Below are 26,191 nucleotides of genomic sequence, written 5' to 3' on the forward strand. Positions count from 1 at the left end.
CCTCACTGCCCCCAAAGAAAAAGAAATCTATAACTACTTATGATAAACACGATTAGTTTAGCTATAAGCAATTTACTTACTTGTCATCATGCTCATAAATGTTCAGGCCTAAAGCATCAACACCTAGCCATAATTCAGTTCCTTTTTTATTTTTTATTTCAAAATAGTTGACACCATACATTTCCAGATCTTGGGCAATCTTCAGATATTCCATCATTGAATCTTCCCTGTTGAGATAATGCTAAATTATAACAGATTTATTCCAGGCAACTGAATATATAGTATCAAAATAAAAATGTAAAAATACCTTGCTGGTAAAATTTAGTATTATTTTTTAAAATTTAAACCAATTATACTTTATGAATATCTGATAAAATAACAAATTTAATAAAAACCAAAATACTTTGGTTGGGGGAAAAAAAATTTTAAAAATGGAAGTACCTTAACATCCCTCTATGCTCTTCATGCCAGTTTTGTATTCTTTCTTCCCATTGTTCTTTTGTCAGTTTGTGCTGTTCCAATACTCTGTTAAGAGAAAAATTCTATGAAACCTTATATAAATGAACACTTCTAAAATCATTCAACTACTATGAATGTATATTCAGAATGTGCTTCTAAGATACTATCATTAAAGAGATAATTTATTGCAACTCTCTCCCATCTTCTGCCATTGTACATATTAAAAAATTGAACAACAAAAAAGTAACATACATCCCTCCTCATTACTTCAAAAAAACAGAGATGAAATAGTACATATTAACATTCACGACTCCTGGATCCTAGTTCTTTTCTTGGCTTACTGAAGCACATATATTTCCTATACTTTTAACATTAAATGACCATAGTTAATGAACTTCTAATTAAAATACTCATGAAAAATGCTATAATTTGTTTCTATTTGTAAAGAGAGGGTATCTGGTAGTAATTTGCCAAAAAAAGTTTTACTTAGTGACTCCCATTTCCTATACCATGGTTAGCAAATATAGTAGAATTTTAAGTTGCAAGGTAGATTGTCTGGAATTCTTGAAACAACCATTTTAGGAAACTCCTACTCTATCTGGGCAACACAGATGAACAAAAGGAAAGTGTTCATAAACCTAGTTCAGAGACGGGCAACCTTTTGAGCTTGGTGTGTTGTAGAAAATGGTAAGTAAAGCTAATGGAGACACCAGGGATATTATAATAAAACTAAGTGATTTGTGGGTACACATACTGGGGTTTATGAGAGACTAGAGCTGGACATGGAGACCAGAACAGCCAAGTTGCTCCTAACTGACAAAGGGACAGTTGATCAACTGTCACCCTGGGCCAGAGGCTTTGAATCCAACAGGCAAGGTAACAGGTTATAACTGGTTTTAATTATGAACAACTAAAAGGTGGGATAGGGATGTCTACTCTAAAACCTTAAAACCTAATGACAAAACCTGCAGGGAAAGGGGAGGACTTATTTCTACACTAACTTAGTGAACTAAACAGACAGGGCTCAAGGAGCTGTAATGGAGTCTCTGGATGACTGCCTCAGACCTGGACCTGCCAGGCTTGAGCACAGTTAAGGGTTTTAGGGTTCTCACTGCAATTCACTGATGATCTCTGGATGCCAAGAGCCAAGGTGGTCTCAGGTACCAAGTTGAAGTGTGCTCGAGACACTGTCCACCAGATCTCAAACTTCTCCTCTTCCCTTGGTACAGCTCTGTAGATCTTGACTCTTTGCTAGATGCCACCACCATACAGGACCCCAGGGAAAATCAGGATGCAGGATGTCGTTTTACTCTGAGGTCTCCCAGGGCTAACCACAGTTTGTGCTAACCCCTAATGGAGTCCCTCTCAGAGCACAAGTCACTTCTTCCTGCTCCTTCATTCCATCTTGGAATTTCCAGCTCCAGCTCCTTCCTGCTAGGTAAACCTTAATTCTTAATTACTAACTAATCTAATCTTCCTCACAACAGTGTCAAAATTCACCAAAAAACTGAGCATATCTTGGGTGGTATGTCACTTAGAGGAAAAAAACATAATTTTGCGATATTTATAGTTAAAATAATAAAAATGCATAATTGTAATATATAACTATTTAATAAACCAAAATAGGTAAATTAATATAGATAGAATTGTCATCTGTAGTGCAGAGTGTCTATGCTACACTACAGCAAATGTTTCATCCTCGGCATGCGGCCCCATACTTCTCTGTATGCGGCTGCATGTCATCAAAAATGGCTATACACATGTCATAGGTTTGCCAACCTAGTGCTATCTTTTCACATGTATTCAATATATACTCATCCCCTTCCATTAAATATCTTATAATGATCCATCAACTCCTTCCCCAGCTCTTCCTTGGTGTTTATTCTGGGGTCGTAGGGATTGAATAACATTACCATGATCTTCCAAAGTATGGCTTTACACTTCCAACTTCTTCCTGAAGCACACTAAGTCCCAAATAGATCTCACTGATTATATTCATTTTGATTAATGTTTTAAGATCTCTGTTCTTTGTTTATACTATACCATGAAATAAATAAATTTCAAACTTATCAATTTCATTGCATATAAAACAGATTAACTTCTCTTAGGTGTTAACATGGTAAACGATTTACAATTACAAAATACTTTTTGATCTCATTTAAACCTCTATGATAACACTGAAAAGGTAGTAATAAAAATAATTTTATTCCCATTTTACAGAAAAATAAACTGATATTTATATATTTGAATGACAACATTTAAATAAGGCAATGGATAAAGTTCCGGATCTGGAGTCAGGAAGACTTGAACCCAGTTCTTCTAATTCTAAACCAATGCACTGCTAACCACAACGCTTACCTATACTTTGGATACAATCAGTAAAGAAATATTCAGCTTGTTGAATGGAAGTTCTTTTGGAATGTTCTGTTTTTAAATTTTATTTTTGACTTAAGACTGAATAAGTGGCTCTCACTGTAACAATGAGCTATCTGATATTTATAACTTTGATTTAGGAATACTGTAGAAAGAAGAGTAATGGATTTACAGTATAAAAATTCCAAATCTCGCTCCCTAATTTTAAGTCCTTGAATTTGCAACAATATTTAACAAAATTTATCTTTCATGAAAAAAGTAACAGTGACATATTACCTCTGTTGTCCTAACTTTAGAGAGGATATTATTATACCTAGCCCTAGCACTTCTATGCACAATTTGACACAAAATAAGTAACAGTCTCTGTATTGTCTTTTTCTTCCATTTTCTCATCATAACAGAGCAGAGTAAAGATAATTCTGGACTTTAAGTCAAAAGAACCCTGGATTCAAGTATCATTTTTGACATTATGGTGAATAATAATAACCTCCCTGAACCTTGGTTTTATCATCCAAAGGTGAAATACTTTAGGACTTATCTCACAAGGCTGGAGAATCAAGTATAATAAGATGCACATAAAATACTTTTTGAAATTTATAGCAATATATAAATGTCAACTACAGCAACTACCACATACTGATGACAAATGTCTTTTTTTCTCTCTCTCTCAACCATATCCCACAAAAACAGAAATTGTTCGGTTCAAAGTTACCAACAACCTTTATATTATCTTCTTTTCCAACTTCATCCTTCTTGATTTCTCTGCAGCACTGACATGGTTAATTAACTTACTTTTCCTCCTACTCTCTCCTTTCTAGGTCTGACTCCTTTCTTGATTCTCCTCCTACCTGTCTGACCAGTCCTCTGCCTCTTTGGCTGTTTCCTCATCCATGTCCACCCTATTAACAGTGGAGGTGCTTCAAGGCTTTGTCTTGGGTTCTCTCCTCTTTTCTGTCTCATTCTCTCACTTGGTGATCTCATCAACCTTCATGGGGTCAATCATCATCTATATGCAAACGATCCCAGATATTATTTTTTCAGATTTATTCATCCCTAATCAATCTTCAGAGCAACATGTCCTCATCACCAGCTGTCTGTTAAACATGTCAAATTGGATGTCTCATTGGCAACTCAAACTTCATATCCAAAAGCAGACTCCATCTTTCCCCCCCAAAATCTCTTCTTATGAACATCCTAATTACTATTGAAGATATCATTATTTTCCCAATCACCCAGGGATTTTATCCTTGATTCCTTGCTCTTGCTCACACAATATTTCCAATTAGTTGTCAAATCTTATAATTTCTCTATAATATCTGTTATTTATATCCCCTTCTTGCCAATACCTTAGTTCAGATTTTCATCACTTCTCACTTGAACTACTACAATAGTCTTCTAATTGATCTTTCCATCCCAAGCCTCTTTCACAACTAATCAAACCTTCATTTAGTATCAGAATGATTTTCCTAAAGTATACATGTGACCATGTTATCTCTGTTTTGTAAACTTCAGATTCCTTATTAACCTCCAAAGTTTTGTGTTTGGCATTTAAAGCTCTTTACAAACTTGGCCTTTCCTACTTTGCACAGGACAGTCTATTGACCTCCACACATACATGATAGTAGAGTCATACTAGCATACATACTGGGCACACTACATGCCCTCTTCTAGCCTTTGTACTGATTCTTCCCTATGCCTCTATATTAATATTTTCCCTTTCAAATTTAGACTCTTAGAACTGTTTACTTTTAAGTCATAGATCAAGTACCAAGAAGTCTTTTCTGTAGACCCAGAACTGCTAGTGCCATCTTTTCAAGTTATCTTACATCTATCCTATATCCATCTTCTAAGTTCTGATTTATATATTGCCCACCCCAATGGAATGGAAGCTACTCTTGATGGAAGATGAAGCACTTTCTTTAATTCTCATAAGTTCTCAAACCTCTCCAAAATAAAAATTATGCCCAACTATCTCCACAGTTTAAGATACCAAGAACTCCAAAACAAATGGAACTGAAGTATAGTTGGGGCCAGTTCTGCCTCCCAAGAAGTCACTTGGAGTAGGGAATAAGGCTGGTAAAAAATGAACTCCCCCAGTAAAGAGAAGGCTCAAAGAGCTTTGGGAACTAGCCCTTGGAGAATCTGTTTTCAAAGGTGAAGGACTCAGAAAGTAAATAATTAGAGAATATTAAAAATACTAAAATTATCAAAGATTTCAGGAAAAATAAAGCTCAGTTAAAGACCTTGAGCATAAGCAGATAAATCAACAGCGATGTTATCAATAACAGAAAGGAATATGGTCTCCAGATCATCTAGAGAAGCCCAGACATCTATGAATAAGTATTTCAAAACAAGACAACGAATGTCCAATAAGGTAAAGGACATTCTGTGCATTTTCTAGAAGGCATGGAATCACAATTAGATGCTTTGAATGGAATAAAAGAGAAATAAGAATTGTAAAAGCAAAATTTTAGGCCTTTACAACAAAAATAATTATCAGAATGAAAAAAAATTGTATCCAGGATGGGGGGTGGGGGTAGGGAGAATAATAGATTCAGAATGGGAATACAAAAAAGAAAGACAAAAAACAATAATATTAAAAGGAAACAAGCAATAGATTATGAAGACTGGAGAACAACTTAAGAATTGTTAAGTCTCTTACCAGAACATAAGGAGAACAAACATGAATATCATAATTCAAAAAACAATACAAAAAAACTACCCACATTTCCAAACACAGAATACAAAATGCCAATCTAGAAAAAATCTATAGATCCCCTCTCCATTATGTAAGGTCCTAGAAGGTAAGGACTGTTTTTGTCTTTTTGCAAGGAAGTGGGTATTTACCAGTGCTTAGCACAGTTCCTGGCATATATTAAAACACTTAATAAAGGCTTCTTTGTCTTTGTTCTTTTATCTTTATCCAGTTCTTAAGCATCTTTCAGAACCAATCTAAAATTCTACTTCCTACATGATTCAGGTCTACAGTGTTACTACTTAGAGATCTTGTCCAAATCCCTTAACCTCTCTGAGCCTTGACTTCCTAATTTATGAAATGGAGAAAAACTGAGTTATCTTTCCTAAACTATGTCTTAGATATTGTGAGGATTGCAGAGCATTCTGAAACATAAGAAAATTACTTATTAAGTAAATTCAAGATGTTTTTATTCTTATTCTAGCTTCACTGATCTCATTCGTCCCTGAATTTTTAACACATTTATTGTTTATACTACATAATAATTTATCGGTCCCCATTTAATGGGAATTATCTCCTAAACTAGACTATGATCTCTGAAACCTTCAATTGTTTTAAATTTCTTTTGCATTTTTCTATGATTTTCATAAGGTATCCTCAAACAAAAATCTCTCCAAATGTAAACCTAGTGAATTCTACCCTTCCACACATATCCTTATGCATTTCAGATCTTGACCAATGCCCAGTTCTATTAAAGTTTCCTCCTTTCATTTCTGCCCTTCCATTCGGAAAATGAAAAAACATAGCAGAAAATTGCTTTTTTTAGACTCAGGGTAAATATTTACAAGCTAAAGTAATGATCATTACAGAATTCTAGAAACTGAGGAGTACCATAGTATAGTAAAATAACATTAAGGACCTGGGTTCAAATCCCAACTCTGGAACTCACTACCTAAAACTTTGGGAAAACCAAAGCTTTTTAATAACTAGCATTTACATTTTATAATTTACAAAGCATTTTACAAACATTGTCTCAATTTATGTTTATAATAATCCTTGGAGGAAAATACTAGTATTATCATTTTACAAATGAGGAAAATGAGGCAGACAGATTAAACAATTTGCATAGTCATATAATTAATGTTTAATGACTAGATTTTAAACTCAGGTCTTCCTAAGTGCAGATCCAATGCTTTATCCATTGCCTTGTTTAAATGTTAGTTTTCCTTTTTTGTTTTTATTATATACTTAGTAATTACCACCACCACTACCAAAACACCTTTAACTAAAGCATAAAGAAAATTACATGTAAAACTATAAACTCCACATTGTTTCTAATTTGTAAATTATATATTTATGCTAACATAAACATATGCTTTTGAGTTCTCTTTGGATCTGTTTTACTTGTTTTTTCTCTTGATTTTGTTGCTGTTTTTTTAAAAAAATGTAATCATGGTATGTATTACTCTTATTCTCATTTCTTCTTTTCATATATTTCCAAAATTAGTCCTTTTTAATAACATAATACATTCACATAACAATCTATTCAGCCATTTCTCCCATAATTGCATTTGTGTCATTTTGAGTTATTTTGTTATAACAAAGCTTCCATGAATATTTTTATACATAACACAGCTTTTTGCTTTCTCAATAATGCCCTTAGGGCCTAAACTTAGTAATGGGACCTCTAGATCAATGAGTTTTACAAATCTAAATGTATATCTCCATCTTATTTTCTAAAGAAAAATACATAGCTTCTCTAACAATGTACTATTATACCTGTTTCTCCATGTTCCTATCAACATTTAATTTAATTGCTTTAGCCTGTCTGGTTCTTAGTTAACATATCGTCAGGACCACATTTTTCTAGATTTGTCCTTAGATAGCAGAGACAATCTGTTGCCAGCATCATACTCTTTCCAAAACAAGTCTTTCCAGCATGGCCATACCCAGTGGAATTTTTGTTCCAATGTCACAACCCCTCAGAGATGCAGGATTATTTCCATAGTGTTTTGAGTGTTGAAATAAAATTTCTGCAGAATAGTTATGCTCTCTAAGCCATTGTTTTCCCATCAGAAACTATGTTTGGATTGTGTGTATGTTCAGGCTTAGATCACCTCATGCAGATGTGTGGGGGCTCTCCAGATAACTATCTTATAAAACTTATCCAAGCTTCTATTCATTTCCTTACCTTTTTTCTTATTTATTTTTGGTTAGATTCATCTAGTTCCAAGAGGGGAAAATTAAAGTTCCCTGCTATTGTTATTTTGTGACTTCTCCCATCTCTATGTATTTCACATTTCTTTTTTTCCTTTAAAAATCTGGGTGCTGTAACACTTGGTGCATACAGGTCCAATACTGATAATGCTTCATTATCCCTTGTACCCACCCAATATATTTACCTGTTCATCCATTCCAATTATATCCATTTTAGCCCCAACTCTTATCTGAGATCATGACTGCTACTCTGCCTTCTATGGATCAACTGAAGCAAAGTATATTCTGCTCCAGTCCCTCACCTTCACTCTGTGTTTGTCTCTCATTTTCACTATGTTTCTTGTAGATGACACATTGTCAGGTCCAGATTTTTAATCTTTTCTGCTCTCTATTTTCTTCCCATGTGTGAATTCATCACATCACACTCAACATTACGGTTACTAATTGTGCATCTCCCTCTACTCCATTACTTCTCACTATTTGTGCCCCCCTTTTTTTCTTCCTGTAGTATTCCTCCTAATATGTGCAATTTCCTATGACCAGTATCTCTCCTATTCACAAAAAGGTTAGTTTTCTTAAAAATAAGAGCTCTTAAATTTCTCTCTACTTCTAATTTCTACGAGCTGAATCATACAGCTAGAACCAATAAACATTTATTAAATATCTACTATGTACTAAGAACACAAAGGCAAAAATCAAATCATTCTCTGGTCTTGAGAAAATAATATTCTAGTAGAACAAACAATACATACATGTTTTCTCTTTATTTTGACTAGATCTGTGATTTAATGGGTTTGGAAGTATCTGCAGAGGAATTTCCTCTTACCAATTTACATCCTATTTAATTTATTAGCTTAGAGTTGCCCAAGAGCACTGAGATATTAAAAGACTTGTCCAGAGACTAAGAAAGCTATCTTGAGTTTAAATCTTACATGTGTCAAAAGTAAGATTTAAACTCAAGATAGCTTTCTTAGTCAAGAAAAATCTAAAAGCTAATTTTTTTAAAAGACTTCCACAAATTGCTCTTGGAATCTCAGGGAACCTTCTCGCTGGAGGCTTTGGTTTCTATCCTCTGTATGCTTCTAAACTGCTAAGGAAACTGCTTATCCCCAAAGTATTAATATGTTTTTTAAATAAATGTACTGATTATTTAAACATTCATCCTCTTTGGTGATCCTTTGTACTAGTTTAGGAACCATACCTGGCAAGAGGGAAGAGACTTCAAGAGATGAAAGCAGCATTTATTGCAATAGTTCAATCTAGAGGTGAGGAGGGCCTGAACTCTTAAGACATTTGTGTCAGTGGAGAGAACAGTTGCAATGTGAAAGATATTGATAGGAGGAGCCAGGTGACTCCATGGATTAAGAGCCAGGCCTAGAAATGGTAGATTCTGGGTTCAAATCTGGCCACAGACACTTCCTAGTTATGTGATCCTGGACAAGTTACTTAACCTCCATTACCTAGCCCTTATTTTTCTTCTGTCTTGGAACCAACACACAAATATTGATTCCATGACAAGATAACAGTTTAGAAGAAAAAAAAGATGTTAACAAAGTGGCAGAGTAAGGAACTGACCTCAAGTCTTCTACCTTTTCACTCCATCAGGGTTGCCCTTTGTACCTGAGAATACCCTCTTAATTTGGACCTTAATTTTCAGTATCACCTCACCCCTTCTCTAAAATGTTCCTTTAATAAAATTCCAAGTTCCATAGTATGGTTCTAAAGGGAAACAATATTTTTATATCAAAGCTGGCTCTTGGAAAAACCTCAATGTAGGTTACTATCAGTAAAAGTCTGTATATTTTCCATTCAAATTTATGTCAGTGAGGATGTAGTCTATATGTACACCAAAAGAATTGTTGCAAAGCAGTGAATTTATATTAAGAACATTCTTTTCTAAGTTTAAGGTATACTCAGAATACATACATAACTGGACATATGGGTATTTCATTATAATCATTTTATCATTTGATCATCTTGTTTTCTGAAATCCTTCATCAAACTCTAATTCTTCTTATATAAATCCATTATATAAGACACATCAATAAGAAATTATATTAAGAGACTTAGAGAAAAGCAATATTCTCCTAAATTATATTTATCCACTTAAACAACAAACCACAAGGTGGTGCTAGGTGTGGGGGAAGTGATCTTTGCCTATATGCTCTCAATATCAGATACTCCAAAATTCATCAAAGTGGGGCTTATGCATTTTTTTAACTGGCAGGCAATTAATATAATTAGTTTTTAAGAGAAAAAATAAGTCATTTTTATTATGTACAACATCGAACAATGAATGCAATACCCAAGGTTCTTTGACCAGAGTACTAATTTTGAAATGCCATGCATATCTAAGAGGATATAAAAAGATTAACATATTACTATCTCATGTATATGCTTCCCCTTAACTGTATAAAAAGAGTACACATCTATTTCCTGACATTATTATTTTTTAAATGCAAGTCAGAACATGGTATAGGATAATAACATTCAAATAATTAATCTTTAGAGATTGATGACAAATGACCATCCAGCATCTATATGAAGATATCCAGAAGAAGAGATCTTCATCCAGGACAGCCTGATGCAGCCAATCTATTTCTGTCCAATTCTAAGGAATTCTTCTTAATTGTCAATTCTACCTCCAACAGCTGGAGCTGCCCTCTGGAGGCAAGCAGAACAAGTCTAATCTTTACTCCACATAATAGATCTTTAAACTCTTGAAGCTCATGATCATGTCCTTATAAGTAAAATTTCTTTTTTTAGGTTAAAGCCCTCAGATCTGTTTCATATAAATTGTCAATTCTTTGCAGCAAAGCTTAGAATATTGAGTTAGTAATGCTAAATTTTAATTATGAAAACTAAAAAATTACTCCCTTCTGTTCCTAAAGTGACAATAGCAGAATATCCTGAAACAGAGTCCAACTACTGTCCCTCTAAATATGAAATCTTTACCTCTGACAAACAAAATGACCCACCACTACTGAAAGTATCAAACAAAACCACACTAACATCCTCACTAGAAGTGAAACCAGAAATAAAAGTAATGTGATTCAGAGATTCTTCTTAAGAAGGTGAATGAAGCTTTAAATTGGAGTTAGTTTTACCATGTACCAACAGACAACAAGAAATATTTCCTGAAACGTTTGCTGATTTTCCCTTATAGTTCCAATCAAGAATATTGACATTATTAAAATGAAAACCCCAGTTTCTATACTAACATCTGTTGCAAAAGAATAAGAAAGAGATAAATCCTATGAGGAATTTGACAAAATTCTCCAAACCAGTCACCATTTACCTTGATACTTAGTGATACCAATGTAGATGAAAGGTCAGCAAAAAGTAATCTAGAAAATATGGTTTATACTTTGAGAAATGAAAGAAAGTCAAATCCTTGTATACTGATATCTTCTTTAAAATTAGAACTAGAAGATTCTGGATGTTGTAAGCAGCACCAAAAACATTTTAAAAACTAGAATTGGCTCTACCTTGCATATATACATAAGTCATTTAAGAGTTAACTGACTGTAATGGTATCACTGACTGATGAAAGCAAAAGTCTAAGAGGCAACTAAATTATAAAAATGAAGACAAGGAAATACTGTATGTTTATGGATACTTCTAGACTAACCAGTTTAAAGAAACTATTCTGCTGAGGAAAAACCAACAACAAACTAGAAGTACACACAAGTAAATGCAATATTACCATTTCTTTGAAAAATTCAATCAAAACAAAGCACTTGCTACAAAGAATGTATAAAGAATCTAAAACTACCTTGATTAGTTGACACTAGGCTATCCCAAGCTAGGAGGCATGGAAGCCAAGAACAGTACCATTTAAAAATACAAGCTCATATGCAAAAAGTCAGATCTACTGAAAGATCATGAGATAGTTGAGAGGAATAAATGAGTCTTCAGAGAACCTGACATAAAAAAATAGTTGGGCCAGATCATTTCTGGAGCATTTATAGATGAAACAATATATACAGCGAGACTATATGATGACTGTTATTTTTTAGTTTTATTTCTCATGTTTTATTTATTGAAATGAAGGGTTAGCCAATATAAAGTAATAAGTAAACAATTAATAAAGAACAAATACACTGAAGAAAAGGAGAGTGATAATTTTTAAAGGAAAATTTAAATCTATATCTTGGACATATGAAATTAAGGATAATCAGTTTGTTAGGACATGAAGAAGAAATTATTCTTAGTAACAACAACAAATATAAAAACCATTATGTTTGTATTCTATGATTTCAAAAACCAATATGAAAATTAAGAAAATGAGGTAGGAGAGAATGGTTGGATTTAACCAAACACATTGGAAAAAAAAATCCACATTAAGGACAATACAAGCTCAATATTGAAAGACTTCAACAACTACTGGACCATGTACTTATTACCTCAACTCTATAAAATATTTGTGAAAATGTTCTATGAGTATATCAAAGGGATCCTTGATGAAAACATGAAAAGAGAATGAGAATAAGAATTTTGCACATAATCTTCTACAGAAAGACACACGACTGGCTGAGTTTTAGTAAATAGGAGATATAGATACTATATTGTCTGTTGAATTTTATTTATTTCATTAATTTTTATTTTTATTTCAATTATCTTGAGAAAGAATTTTTTACCATTTCTGATTTTTTAAATTCAGATTCTCTCTCCTGCTCCTGACAGTAAATAGTCTGTTATAGGTTATTCTAGTGCTTTCATGCAATACATATCTCCATATTGCTCATACTATAACAGAAGACACAAACTATACATACAATAAAATACTCATGAAGAAAATAAAGTACAAGATGGCATGCTTTGATATGTAATCAGACTCCAACAGTTCCTTCTTTGGCTATAGATGGAATTTTCCAACATGATACCCTTGTGAATATCTTAGAAATGTGCTTAGCTGAGAATAGTTTAGTCTTTTACTAAACTCATTGTATCATTGTAGAGTATTTCTATAACTGTATACAATGTTCTCCTGGCTCTGCTCATTTCATTTTACATCAGTTCATATAAGCTTGTCCAGGTTTTTCTGAATTTGTCCTGTTTATCATTTCTTATGGAATAATAGTATTCCATTACAACCATATACCACTTCTTCAGTCATTCCCTAATTGAAGGACAACCCTTCAGTTTCCATTTATTTGCCACTATGAAAAGAGCTGCTAAAAATATTTTTGTACAATTAGGTCATTTCCCTTATCTCTGATCTCTTTGGGATAACGACCTAGTACAGATATTGCTGGATCAAAGGGTATGTAATAGCTTTATGGTCCTTTTGGCATGGTTCCATATTGTTCTCCAGAATAGTTTCATAGTTCCACCAACAATATATTAGTATACCAATTTTACCACATCCCCTCCAACATTAACAGTTTCCTTTTTGGCCACATTAGCCAATCTGATAGCTGTGAGATGGTATCTCAGAGTTGTTTTAATCTGCATTTCTCTAATCAATAATTTAGAGGATTTTTTATGTGACTATAGATAATTTTAATTTCTTCCTCTGAAAAACTGCCCATTCATAGCCTTTGACCATTTATCAATTGGGGAATGCTTTGTATTCTTATAACTTTGACTAAATGCTCTATATATTTGAGAGATTAGGCCATTGTCAGAGACACTTGATATAAAAATTTCCCCCCCAAATTGTTGTTTCCCTTCTAATATCAGTACTGGTTCATCTATTGATTTTCTTTGTTAAAATTTGACTGAATAAAACAAAATATAGTTTGTCTCTGATGTGTGTTAAAACAATGCAAATACCTATGATGGTTAACAATGATAACTTTATCTAATGATCAATTTTATTCCAAAATTGGGCACAAAAAAAGAGAAATATTTTTCCTAAGGGATTTTTCAGTTTCAAAGGCTCTTCTCTATGCAGAACTCAAGAAAAAGGATTCTCTATCAAAACAGAAAACATTCTATTTCTATTAAACATTGGGATATCCTGTTCAAGAGACCAGTTTAACAATCCATAATAGAAAAAGCAAAGTTAATTGAAAAATGCATACTAAGCTTTGATATAGCCAAATACATTCCCACTCATCTAGAGAACCAGATATCCCTAGACAAACACTACAGATGGAAAATGAAATGAACTGGCCTCCAAGTTGAAGATAAAAAATCAAAGTATCAGAAAAAAATTTTTTTTAATTTTAAAGGGACCTCAGAGATCAACTAGAGGTAACCTTCAGGACCAAATCTCCTGTTGGTTTGTAATCTGTGAGCTAAAATTGGTTTTCACATTTTAAAGTAGTTTTATTATATTAAAAAATGTAAAAATCATTCTTAGCTGCTGGGTTGGCCCTACAAAAATGGGTGTGGAGTCATAAAAACTGAGCTAAAAATGACCCTTAGACATTAATTTGCTGGCTTTCAATCTAGTACTGCATCTTTGTTTTCTGTGGATGAGATCAGGCTGTATTGAATTTTAAAAACTGCACAGACTTTCAATAATCTTTCAGAGTAAAGTAAATTCCTTTAACATCAATATTCTTCTAGTGAGTCTATAGGGCTATGAATACTAGAACACCTTGATCTCAAAAGAGTTAATATTGCAAATAATCCTAGAAAAATTTAAATTATAGAACAATATACCAAGGCAAATGTAAGTAAACTACAATTATTAATAGGTATGTTAGAGTGAACTTGAACTAGCTCACAAGAGTAAAATGTTCAGTTTTCAGTGACTACTTAATATGTTGGAAAGTGGCAAACCCTATAAATTAGGGCTTGATTTTGTGTTTTGTTGATTGCCCAGACTTAAAATTATGTAGAAATGTTAGTAATGTAGATTAAACTTAAAAATTGGTTAGAGGAGGCAGCTAGTTGGTTCAGTGGATACACAGTATTGGTTCAAAGATGAAAGCTAGGAGTTTAAAAAAATAAGTTTCCCACCCCCACAAAGAGCTGGTTGTTAAACATTTACCATAATACCATAGTTATATCAATAACAAAAGACCTGAGCTTGAAAAATGCATAAAAAATAAAATACAGGCCACTTATGACTAGGGAGGCTATTCATGTTCAAATAATGAACAACAGAGGTCCCAGAGACAGTAAAGGATAAATATGGGTGAAGGTAGACAAAGGACGAAAAATGGCAATCTTAACTATGTGGAAAGAGCAAATAGATCCATAAGAGAAAATATTTCAACCAAGTCAGCTGGTACTACATCTAAGTTTTAATCATTAGAATAAAGCAAGAATGGAAAGTTTTTTTGCTAGTCTAAGTAAATTTTAAAACCCACTTAATTTCTTCTTAAAGATTAGGAAGTTTACAAAGATAGAATTTCAAAGTTATTATGTAAGATACTATATACCATTAATAGTAGTGATAAAGGTTTAGAAAGTTTTCATCCATTGAGTCGCAGAGAATGGTAATAAAATTTCTGGCCGTACTTCATAATAAAGTTCTTTTTTTTTTAAACCCTTACCTTCCATCTTAGAATCAATACTGTGAATTGGTTCCAAGGCAGAAGAGCAGGAAGGGCTAGCCAATGGGAGTTAAGTGACTTGTCCTGGGGTCACATAGCTAGGAAGTGTCTGAGGCCAGGTTTGAACCTAGGACTTCCCATCTCTAGGCCTGGCTCTCAGTCCACTGAGCCACTCAGTTACCCCCTATAATAAAGTTCTAAATAACATTTTCTTATACCAGCAACAGAAATTATTTCTAAAATAAAGACTTGAAAATCTTTAGTGATATTTAACTACCAGTGTAAAATAGAAACAAATTAAGTGATTCTCAAGAAGGATATAGAAAGCATTTATTGTTATTAGCAAAAGTTAATACCATTGTTATTACTAAGCATCTGCCTATGGTCAGATCTATACTAAACAACACTTCCATGTCCCCCATATATGCTCCAAAATTTTCTATCTAGTGCTGCCAGATTATTATTATTTATAAAATCTAATTATGAAACAACATAAATTAGTTGGCTAGGGAGGTGGAAACTAAGTAATTAGGGTATAGACTGTCTTATTCCATAAAGCAGTTTAGTCATTACCAATTGTTGTTTAGTTGTGTCTGATTCCTCATGGTTTAAAACATGAAAAGCATTATTTAACAATTCAGGCACATTTTTAGGAGCATTATAAAAGTATCCTTCAACAATACACAAAGAGACCATAATAATGCAAATGGAAAGAAAATAAATAAATAAAAATCACTGAAACAATATGCTATATAATTATGAGGAAGCTTGGTCCTTGAATATATTTGAAAATGAATGTCTAAAATAAAAAAATAAAAGACATTAACAATTAAAAACAAAACACAAAAGCATTTCACTTACCGTTGAGGTAGAAGTCTGTCATTAGCCAGGTAGCCTGGTTTATGAATCTCTTTATTATGATCTCCATATTTAGATTGGACAGCATAAGAAGCCAAAAGAACAGCAGTTTCAGGGGGGCAATATATTTCATCATTTAAGATAGCTTCTTTAACTTGTAAGAAGAAAAGTCTCTGTGTTATTTCTTGAATTAGCTCCTCAGACACATCTTCAGGAAAGAATTTCGCTCGGAACTTAAACTGCAGAGGATTTTCTTTTCTAACATCTTGTTGTGTTACCTGAAATAATTTTTAATGTTATCAATTGCAAAAATCTTTCATTATTATCTAAACCCCTATATAAGCATATTTAAGGAAAGGACTTCTGCAACATCATAGAATTCTGAAAGTTCTAAGTATAGATCTAAAATATTCTTAACTAATACAACTTAACTTTACATTCTTTGGTCAATTTATCTTAAAGATGTATTTATTGATGAACAAAATATTTACTCACTTAAAAAAACTTATTAAATTTAAAATCTCTTTTAAAAGAACATATAGCTTGTTAGGTCTGGGAGAGAAGAGGGAAGGAAGAGGGGAGGGAGAGAACATAAATCATATAACCATGGAAAAATAATTTAAAATAAATAAATAATTTTTGAGAATTAAATAAAATAGATAAAAACATCTTTTGGAATATACTTTTTAGTGAAATCAGTATATAACTTTTAGTGACTTTTTTTCCTTCTAGTATGCAAAGTTGACGCCTAATTTGAACAAATTTGAACAAGAAAATTGAAATAAGAAATAGCATCTCATTAAAGCACAGGTGACTATACTTGAAAAAACTTCAAAAGACAATGATTTTAAAGTAACTACTTTTAGCAATTTACTCCAAATACAAGTTTTGTCCCTAAAATAACCTCTTTAAAAAGAGAAAAAGTAGTTAACGTAGTAAAAAGAGTAATTTCTCTAAATTACCATGTGAAAAATATGCATTTAGCTATTCTAATTGTGGGGTTGCTGTTTAGTTGGGTCATTAATGCTCAATTCTTTGTGACCCCATTTGAGGGTTTTTTTGGGGGGCAATGATTCTGGAATATTTTGTCCTTTCTTTCTCCAGTTAACTTTACAGTAGAGAAAACTAAGATAGTGTTAAGTGACATTGCCCAGGGTCACACAGCTAGTGTCTCAGGCTAGACCTGAACTCAGAAGATGGATGAGTCTTCCTAACTCCAGGCTGGGTGCTCTATTCACTGTGTCACTTAAGCTGCCATTTTCATTAGATTCCTCATTTAGAAAATTCCCCAAATATATATTAGTTCCATTCTGGTACTGAATTTCTAACTGTCTCCTAAACATAACCAATTTGATGTACCATGTGCATCCAAAACTGAACCCATCATCTTATTACCATGCCCAACATGCCTATTCTCCCAACTTGCCTATTTCTGTTTATGGTACCATAGCTCCTCCTACTCAGTCTGGATATCTTGGAGTCATTTTAAACTCCCTTCCTCCTCATAATTTATGTCTATTGAGTTGCTGAATTTTGTAGATTATTTCTCAATAACACTTCTTGAATCCACCCTTTCCACTCATACTGACACAATGCCTGATTGTGTACTCAACTGTACAAGAAGACCAAGACAACAGTGTGTGTGTGTGTATGTATGTATGTAAATATATATATAGAGAGAGCTTAGTAACTCCAGCAGCAAAAATAGTGCCTTGCACATTGTAGCTACTTTACAAATGTTTACTGAATGAAATCAAACTGTAAAATGAAGTTGTGAAGTTGTTGTCAATCAGTTTCTTACATGAGAGGATTAGAAGGGGAATGAGATAAAGGGAAATGACTATGATAATAAGACATAAACAAAAGGTCTTAAATCAATTTAAGATACACTTGCAAACATAATTGAACATGACATGGAAGACATTACTCTAAAAAAATGAAAGCAGCATTCCAGAAGAATATGTAAAGATTAACATATCAGTGATTAAACTGCCAATGTTAAGAAATGTCTAATCATTTTTCTCTCTGCTATAGTATTGTGGATGCTACTAATGATTTGCTAAGCAAAGTTTAAATACTTTGCCAAAATAAATAATCAGACTTCCCTCTAAAACAAAATAACAAACTGAACAATGAATGTTATAGAATTTAGGATGAAGCATGAAATTGCACTTATAGTTCAAAGATGACTTACCCAAAGATAAGGGGAAGCCTATGGAGGTGTCAGACAGGTATTGTTCACAGATTTTCAGATTATTTAATAACTAAAGAAGCTAATAGTAGAAGGGGAAGAAGCAGAAAAGCAGGTATAACAAAAAACTTTAAAGGAGGCAACAGCCTCTTTATCATTCTGAAACTAACCATAGGTATAATCAAAAGCAGAAGGAACCTGAATGTATGGACTATTGTTAGTTATGGACTGGCTTATAATATTACTGCTACAGAACTGGCCACTCAGAAAAAAAAAAGGGGGGCGGGGGGTTAGATGAGAACACTAGATGGAGCAATAGAACTCTAAAAATTCTGTAATTCTTGGGTGGCTTCCCCTTCAAACCCATTCTTTAGTGGTACGTCATTGGGAAGTCTTATACATAGAAAATGCCAAAAAGTTTAGGTAATGCTTTTTTCAAGGTCAGCATTAGATGGCATCCTTGACTATCTTTAAAGGGTTTCATTATTCTATCAGGTATGCTTATATCAAAGTCAGAAGACACCAGTAAAGGGAAGTGAAAAAAATAATCTTGTGGAAAATGACTGCAAATTCTATACCTGATCCCAAACTCTTATCACAGAAGGCACATGAGACAAGTAAAAGGCAAAACGGGGAGCTAAGTGTTTCAGAGTATAGAATGCTGGGTCTGAGGTCAAGAAGACCTGAATTCAAAAAAACCTCTGATATTGACTAGCTGCATCACCTGATCTTGGACAAGTTACTTATCTCTTTTTCTCTCAGTTTCCTCAACCATAAAAAATCTACCCACTAAGGTTGTGAAGAACAAATGATCTCATATTTGTAATGTTATATTTAGCACAATGCCTCTCACAAAATAGGCGTTCTAATAATGCTTATTTCCATTCCCCCAGAGGACAATTATATGTCATAGTTAGGCTTTAGACAAATTTGAGAGAGACAAATATACAGCTTAAATTCAAACAAACTAGTATATCTAGACAGGTGTGGTTAATCTAAAATACTAATAGTAAACATCTAAAATAATATCTAATAACAGCTGGCATTTATATAGCCCTTTACGATCTACTGAGTTATCTAATTTTATCTATGTTATCTAATTATAGCAACATGGAAACCCTATAGAGTAGGTGTTATTATGATGATTATTATATATGTAATTATATATGTGAGGAGAAAAGGCTGAGAGGTAAGTGATATGCCTATGGTTACATACCTAAAAGGGTGTGAGGCAGGATTCAAACTCTGGTCTAGCTGACTCCAGGCAGTACATCTAGCTGCCTTTATATAATGATCATAATATTTGCATGTAACTTACCTTTTTGTTTAGCTTAAGCCAAGTTGAATAGCCTTTACTGTCTACATATTGCAGCCCAAAAAACCAGACCTCACGCAGACCAACTGTTTTCACTACCTAAAATTAAAAAAAAGTGAGAGGCCAGTATCAGTTGATCATTCAAAGTGGATCTAGGTAACATTTTACTTTGAGGGTTCAATGGAAGTAATAATGTACTTTCAACACTGAGAAGAATTATTCTATCTTTAGAAATATACACAACAGTGCTCAAAAGAGTAGTAGTAAATATAACTGGTAAGGAAACTGTGATTTTTTGTGTCAAATTTTATACTACTTTCTAAAAATCTCAGCCTTGCATCTTCCTTCAGTCAGGCCTCTAAGTCAGAAACCATTTGAGGTACTCTAAATTGATAGATGTGTGCTTGAACTTAATACTTGATATACAACAAATTTGCTAAGAGATAAGGAAGTAGCAGTCATTGAGCAAAGTACATAAATTTTCTATGCTTTCCAAAAATATTTACTTTTGGATTCTTAAGAATAAATTTTTGTGACATATTTAAAAAGCAATCTACAAAAATATATCTTGGACCTACAAATCATATTTGATGTACACTTTATAACCAAATCTATTGCTAATGAGAATTTCAGTGTATAGAAACATTTATTTCAGGGATTCAGTTCTCTTTTTATTTTATTTTGTATTTAATAAGCTGTTTACAGGTGATAGATAAGCAGAACATAAGCTCCCTGAGGGCATGAAATGTTTTTCATTTTGGTCTCTGTATCCCCACTGCATTGAATATAGGCACTCATCCTTTTTGTTAAACAGAACAGAATAAAGTTTAATGAGTCAATCAATTAACAAGTGTTTCTAAAGTTCCTACTATATAGCAAGTACTGAGCTAGGTATGGAAAAATAAATACAATAAGTGAAACAATACTACAGGAGCAATAATAACAAGGATATACTTAAATATATAATTGAATAAATATAAAAAGGATAAATACAAATAAACAAAAAGTAGTAAAATGAAAGGTAATTTAAGAGGAAAGGCTACAGCAGTTGAGGTTTCAGAGAAAAATAGTGCTTGAGCTATAACTTTAAGGAAGAAAACTATTCTAGGAGGCAGAAGTGAGGAGAATGTATATGCCTAGAATAGGCATGAGGTGCATCCAGTGCAAAGGCCCACTAACAGGAAATGGAGTTTTGTGCATGAAGAACAGAGAAAAAGGCCAATTGGCTGTATTGCACTGTATAGGAAGGAGAATTATGTGCAATAAAGCTAGAAAATAGGTTGGCACCAGGTTTGTAGAGCTTTAAATGCTAAAGAGTAGAATTCACATTTGATTCTAAAAGCAAACTTGAGATTTTAGATTCAAAAAGAAAAGACTTGAATTAAATGGGGGGAGGTCAGATTATGGTTAAGGAAAATTACTTTGACAGCAGCACTTTGGAGTATTGACTTGAGTGGGAAAAGACTTAAAGCAAGAAGACAAACTAAGCTGCTACTATAATGTTCTTAGTAAAAAGAGATGAAGGCTTGAACTAGATGTGAGTGGAGAAAGAGCTGAATATAAGATATAGAAATGGCAAGATATATCATGTAATTAGATATGTAGGGTGAGAGTGAGTAAAGAGTCCAGGATCACAAAGGGTACACAAGTCTGGGATACTATTAGAATAAGGATGCCATCAATTCAATTTTGGAAGAAGTTAGTTTGGGGGAAATGATGTGTTTTGAACATGCTAATTTTAAGAATGCTCCAGAAACAGCCAAAAGATAATTAGTAATATGACACAAAAGCTCAGGGGATTAAGTGGGACTGGATATAATAGATATGAGAGTCAGAAGCTTAGGAATGAGTATTAAGCCAATGAGAGTTGATGAACTCACCAAAAGAGTATATACAGAGAAAAGCAGAGGCCTAAGACAGAGTCTTGGAGAATTTTTATAGTTCGGTGCAATGATGTGGATGATGATCCAGTAAAGCAGAATAAGGAGGAATAGTCAAGCAGGCAGGCAGGAGAACCAAGAGACAGCAGTGTCATAAAAGCCCAAAGAGGATAAAGTATGCAGGAGGAAATGGTGGTCAGCAATGTCTAATGTAGCAGAGAGGTCAAGAAGGATGAGGTCTTTTAAGGAAAAAAGATCAACATTAGTAACACTAAAGAAAGCAGTTTCAGTTAAGTGATGAGGTAGGGACCAGACTGCAAAGGGTTGAAGAGAAGAAAGTACAAGCAGAGACTGGAGAAAGCTTTTCCCATGTTTGTCAGAGAAAGGGAAAAGAGATGTTGGACAACAGCTTTTGAAGGACCTGGTAAAGTCTAGTAGAGATGGTCTTTGTTTTGTTTTAAACCCTTACTTTCCATTTTAGAATCAATACTATGTATTAGTTTCAAGGCAGAAGAGCGGTAAGGACTAGCCAATGGGGGCGTGGGGGGGGGGGTTAAGTGACTTGCCCAGGATGACATAGCTATGAAGTGTCTGAGGTCAAATTTGAACGCAGGACCTCCTATCTCTAGGCCTGGCTCTCAATCCATTTAGCTACCCAGCTGTCCCCTAGAGTTGTCGGTTTTTTTTTTTTTAAGGAATATGGATACTTTAGTACATTTGAAGCCAGTAGAGAAGATACCAGTAAATAAGAGACTGAAGAATAAAAAGACTAAGATTACAATCTACTGGAGAAAATACAAGGGAAAGAGATGAAGCCTACATGTAGAGGTGTTAGCCTTAACAAGAAAGGTCACTGTAGTCTTAGAAATTGAGGAAAAATTAGAGATTGGGGGGTGATGCCAAGGGGTTTTAAGATGAAAAGAGAAAGAGCTGTTATTAAATGGGATATCTGTAAAATGCTTTACAAATTTTAAGAAAGAAATGCTATAAAAATGCTAGACAAGAAGACCTGAGGTTTTTCACGCCCCCTTGCTTATTTATTTAATCCCTCCCTGTCCTCCACATTACCAAAGAAGGCATCATCTGGCAAAATATATAGAGTATGTTTTTCCACTTCCCAGTTCATTCTCTGCAGTTGAACATTCACAAATTATTCTTCAAATATTAAATATGTAGCTGTATATAATGTTCTCTTGGTTCTACTCATTTCATTCTTCATTACCTCATGTAGTTCTTTCCAAGTTTTAAAAAAAATAAATCTGCTCATTGTTTTTTATGGTATAGCAGTTCTCCATCACAATCACATACCACAATTTGTTTAGCCATTCCATTAGTTTCCAGTTCTTTGCCACAACACAGAGAACTGCTATAAATATTTTGGAATATATTTTCCTTGATCTTCTTGGGAAACAGATCTAGCAATATACTGTTGGGTATACATGGCTTTTATACTTCTCTAACATAAATCCAAATTGCTCTCGCAAATGGTTAGTTCAGTTCACAGTTCCACCAACAGTGTATTAGTGTCCCTACTTTTCCATATCCCCTGCAACATTTTTCATTTTGCCCTTTTGTCATTTTAGCTAATCTGGTGGTATAAAGTGATATCTCAGAATTATTTTGGTTTGCAGTTCCCCAATCAGAAGTGATTTATAACATTTTTTTCATATGCATATATGGCTTTGATTTCTTCATCTGAAAACTGTCTTTTCATATCTTTTGACCATTCATCAATTGGGAGATGGTCCTCATTCCCATAAAACTTCCATAAAACAAAGTTCTCTATATATTTTCAATATGAGACCTCTATCTGAAAATCTATGAAAAATATTTTCCCAGTTTTCTGCTTAGCTTCTTATGTCTACATTTGTCTTATTTGTACAAAACTTTTCAAATTAATGTAATCAAAATTATCCATTTTACATCTCAGAATGTTCTTCACCTTTACTCATAAATTTCTCTCCTATCCATTAATCTGTGGTAATATGTTACTTCTTCTAATTTGCTTCTATCTTCATGTCTAGATCTTGTACCCATTTTGATCTTCCTTTACTGAATGGTGTAATGTATTGGTCTATACCTACTCTCTGCCAAACTACTTTCTAGTTTACCCAGCAATTTTTATCAAATATTGATTTCTTATCCCATTAGCTTGTATCTTACTTTTGCCAAACACAAAATTGCTGTAATCTTTTACTTCTTTTTGTTGTGTATCTGTTCTGATCTACCTTTCTATTTCTTAGTTAATACTAGAGTTTTGATAGTTGCTGCTTTTTCAATAGTTTAAAAATCCATTGCTGATAGACTTTCCATTACATTTTTTCAATAATTCTTTTGCTATTACTGAATTTTTGTTCTTTAAATGAATTTTGTTACTATTTTTCTAGCTCAAGATAATTTTTTAGTAATTTTATCGGGATGGTACTGAATAAGTAGATGAGGTAAGATTTGTCATTTTAATTATATTGGCTCTGCCCAACCATAAACAATTAATATTTCTCCAATTATTTGAATCTGACTTTATTTGCATAAAAAGTTTTTACAATTATGTTCATGTAGTTCCTAGATTTGTTTTGGCAGGTATAGGTTATTTCAAATCTATCATTTCTTGCAGGACTTTGTTAGTAATATATAAAAATGCTAATGTTTTAGGTGGGTTTTTTAATATCCTGCTACTTTATTAAAATTATTACCTTTTGAATCTCTAGGATTTTCACTATATGCCTTAACACTGTCTATAAGAAGAAATATTTTAATTTCTCTTTGCCCATTCCAAGTCATTCAATTTATTTTTCTTCTCTTATTGCTATTGCTAGCATTTCTAATATAAGTTAAATAATATTTGTGATCATGGGCATCCCTGTTTCACTCCTAAGCTTATCAGGAAGGTTTCTAGTTTATCCTCATTACAGATGATACCCACTGATGGTAGATGCTTTGTATCATTTTAAGAAAAACTCTATACCAGTGGTTCCCAAACTTTTTTGGCCTACCACCACCTTTCCAGAAAAAATATTACTTAGCACCCCCCTGGAAGTTATGAAACTATTTATTGAACTCAGAATAGAATGTAATTCAAAAAAAGTGTGGCCATCACTGCTCCCCTGGATCGCTGCAGCACCCACCAGGGGGAGGTAGCACTCACTTTGAGAATCACTGCTCTATACCCATGCTTTCCAGTGTTTTTAATAGGAATAAGTATGTATTTTACCAATAGCTTTTTCTGCATCTATTGATAAAGTCATATGATTTTATTACTTTTTTTATTAATATGATTAATTATGTTGAAAGTTTTCCTTATATTAAACCATCCCTACATTCCTGGTATAAATCCTGTTTGGTCTTATTGTATAATCTTTGTGATATGATTGTTACGGCCTCCTAACTATAGTATTTTATTTAGGATTTTTGCATCTATATTCATTAGTGAAATTGATCTAAGATATGAGTTTGAAACTAGCTGTGTGACCAATGGCAAGTCACTTAAACTCTCTGTCATATTTTTCTCATCTGTAAAATGGGAATAATAGCATTAATCTCCAAGGGCTGCTGTGAGGATCAGATGAGATAACATATATAAAGTGTCTTGCCAACTTCAAAATACTTCATAAATGCAAAATATTATAATTATTATCATTTTTTCAATGTGCTAAAAGTATGGTCCTCCAATCCTCCAGACAGAGGGGGTAGGAAGAGATGAAGAGAGAAAGAAAAGATTCAGAAAAGCTTTTGTGGAGAGTAAGATAGAAAATTGGTTGGGAGAAAATAAAATGATTGCCTGGTTGCAGTGAAGGTCCAATTGAGGATGAATAATATGAATATATAATGCACCTCATCAGCAGCGTTGCGTGACTTCCTCTAGTGCTATTCAGCAGTACATGAGTAGGAGTTGAGGATGCAGATGGTCGGAGTAATCCATGACTGAGTTTTGGCAAAAAATGAGTTAGGATAAAGTGGCAAGAGAAGAGAGAAGCAATGTGATGAACTAGCTAATGATAGGGTCAAGAATCAAGAGGGAAGGAAGTGAAATCAGATCAGAGGTAATGCCCTAAGTACTGAAAGGTAGAAGGCTGAGAAGTCTTAATAAAGGAAAATGAGGGATTTAGGACAGGTTCATGGATATGAAGAAATAGAACACTCAAATAGAGGAAGATCAGAGTTTTTAAATGGGCAAATATCATGTCTGGGTAATGGTGATGTCCAATATATGAACATTCCTAAGTGAATGAAGTGGAATGGGGAATAAAGAGACTAAGAAACTAAATGGTTAGGGAGATTGATGGAATATACTCAAGAATGTTGAAGTCCCCTAATATAAAGGCAGAAACTGGAAAAGAGAGGAAGACAGTGAATTAGGTAGTGAACTAACTCCTTGAGAAAGGAGTGCAAATGACATCAGGACCAACATAAGATAGTTCCCATTATCTGGATTGGATGGAAGTTTTGGATAATGTATAAAGAGGACAGGTTGCTGACTAATGTTGCCCATGAGAAAAATAGTGTCTGAGGCCAGGTCTTCCTGACTCCAGGCCAAGCACTCTGTACATAAGACCAAGTAGGTGCCTCAAATTAGAGGCATTGCATGTATAATAATGTAGTGACAAAGCATTTTAATAGCATAAAATCACATTTAAATAAAGATAATAAATAGCACTGCATTTTTTTATGGTATCTAATCCAAGGAGTTTCTGGTAAAAAGATAAATAATTTCCTCTCCCTTCCCATCATACAACATTAAAAAGATACAAC

At 33.4% G+C, this 26,191-nt stretch overlaps 1 protein-coding gene across 2 annotated transcripts in view; it reads right to left on the minus strand.

Annotated features, from left to right (window-relative positions):
• Positions 1-26,191, minus strand: part of RDX (radixin) — a 115,764-nt gene that overhangs the window by 35,267 nt on the left and 54,306 nt on the right. For both annotated transcript variants that reach the window (XM_044669228.1, XM_044669227.1), the window contains 4 exons: positions 19,566-19,661; positions 16,060-16,334; positions 442-525; positions 81-227 (listed from right to left, as the gene is read on the minus strand). In XM_044669228.1, coding sequence (XP_044525163.1) covers positions 81-227; positions 442-525; positions 16,060-16,334; positions 19,566-19,661 — 602 coding nt within the window. The remainder of the gene's footprint in view (positions 1-80; positions 228-441; positions 526-16,059; positions 16,335-19,565; positions 19,662-26,191) is intronic.

The sequence above is a fragment of the Gracilinanus agilis genome, chromosome 3, assembly GCF_016433145.1.
Source record: "Gracilinanus agilis isolate LMUSP501 chromosome 3, AgileGrace, whole genome shotgun sequence".
Classification (NCBI taxonomy): Eukaryota; Metazoa; Chordata; class Mammalia; order Didelphimorphia; family Didelphidae; genus Gracilinanus; species Gracilinanus agilis.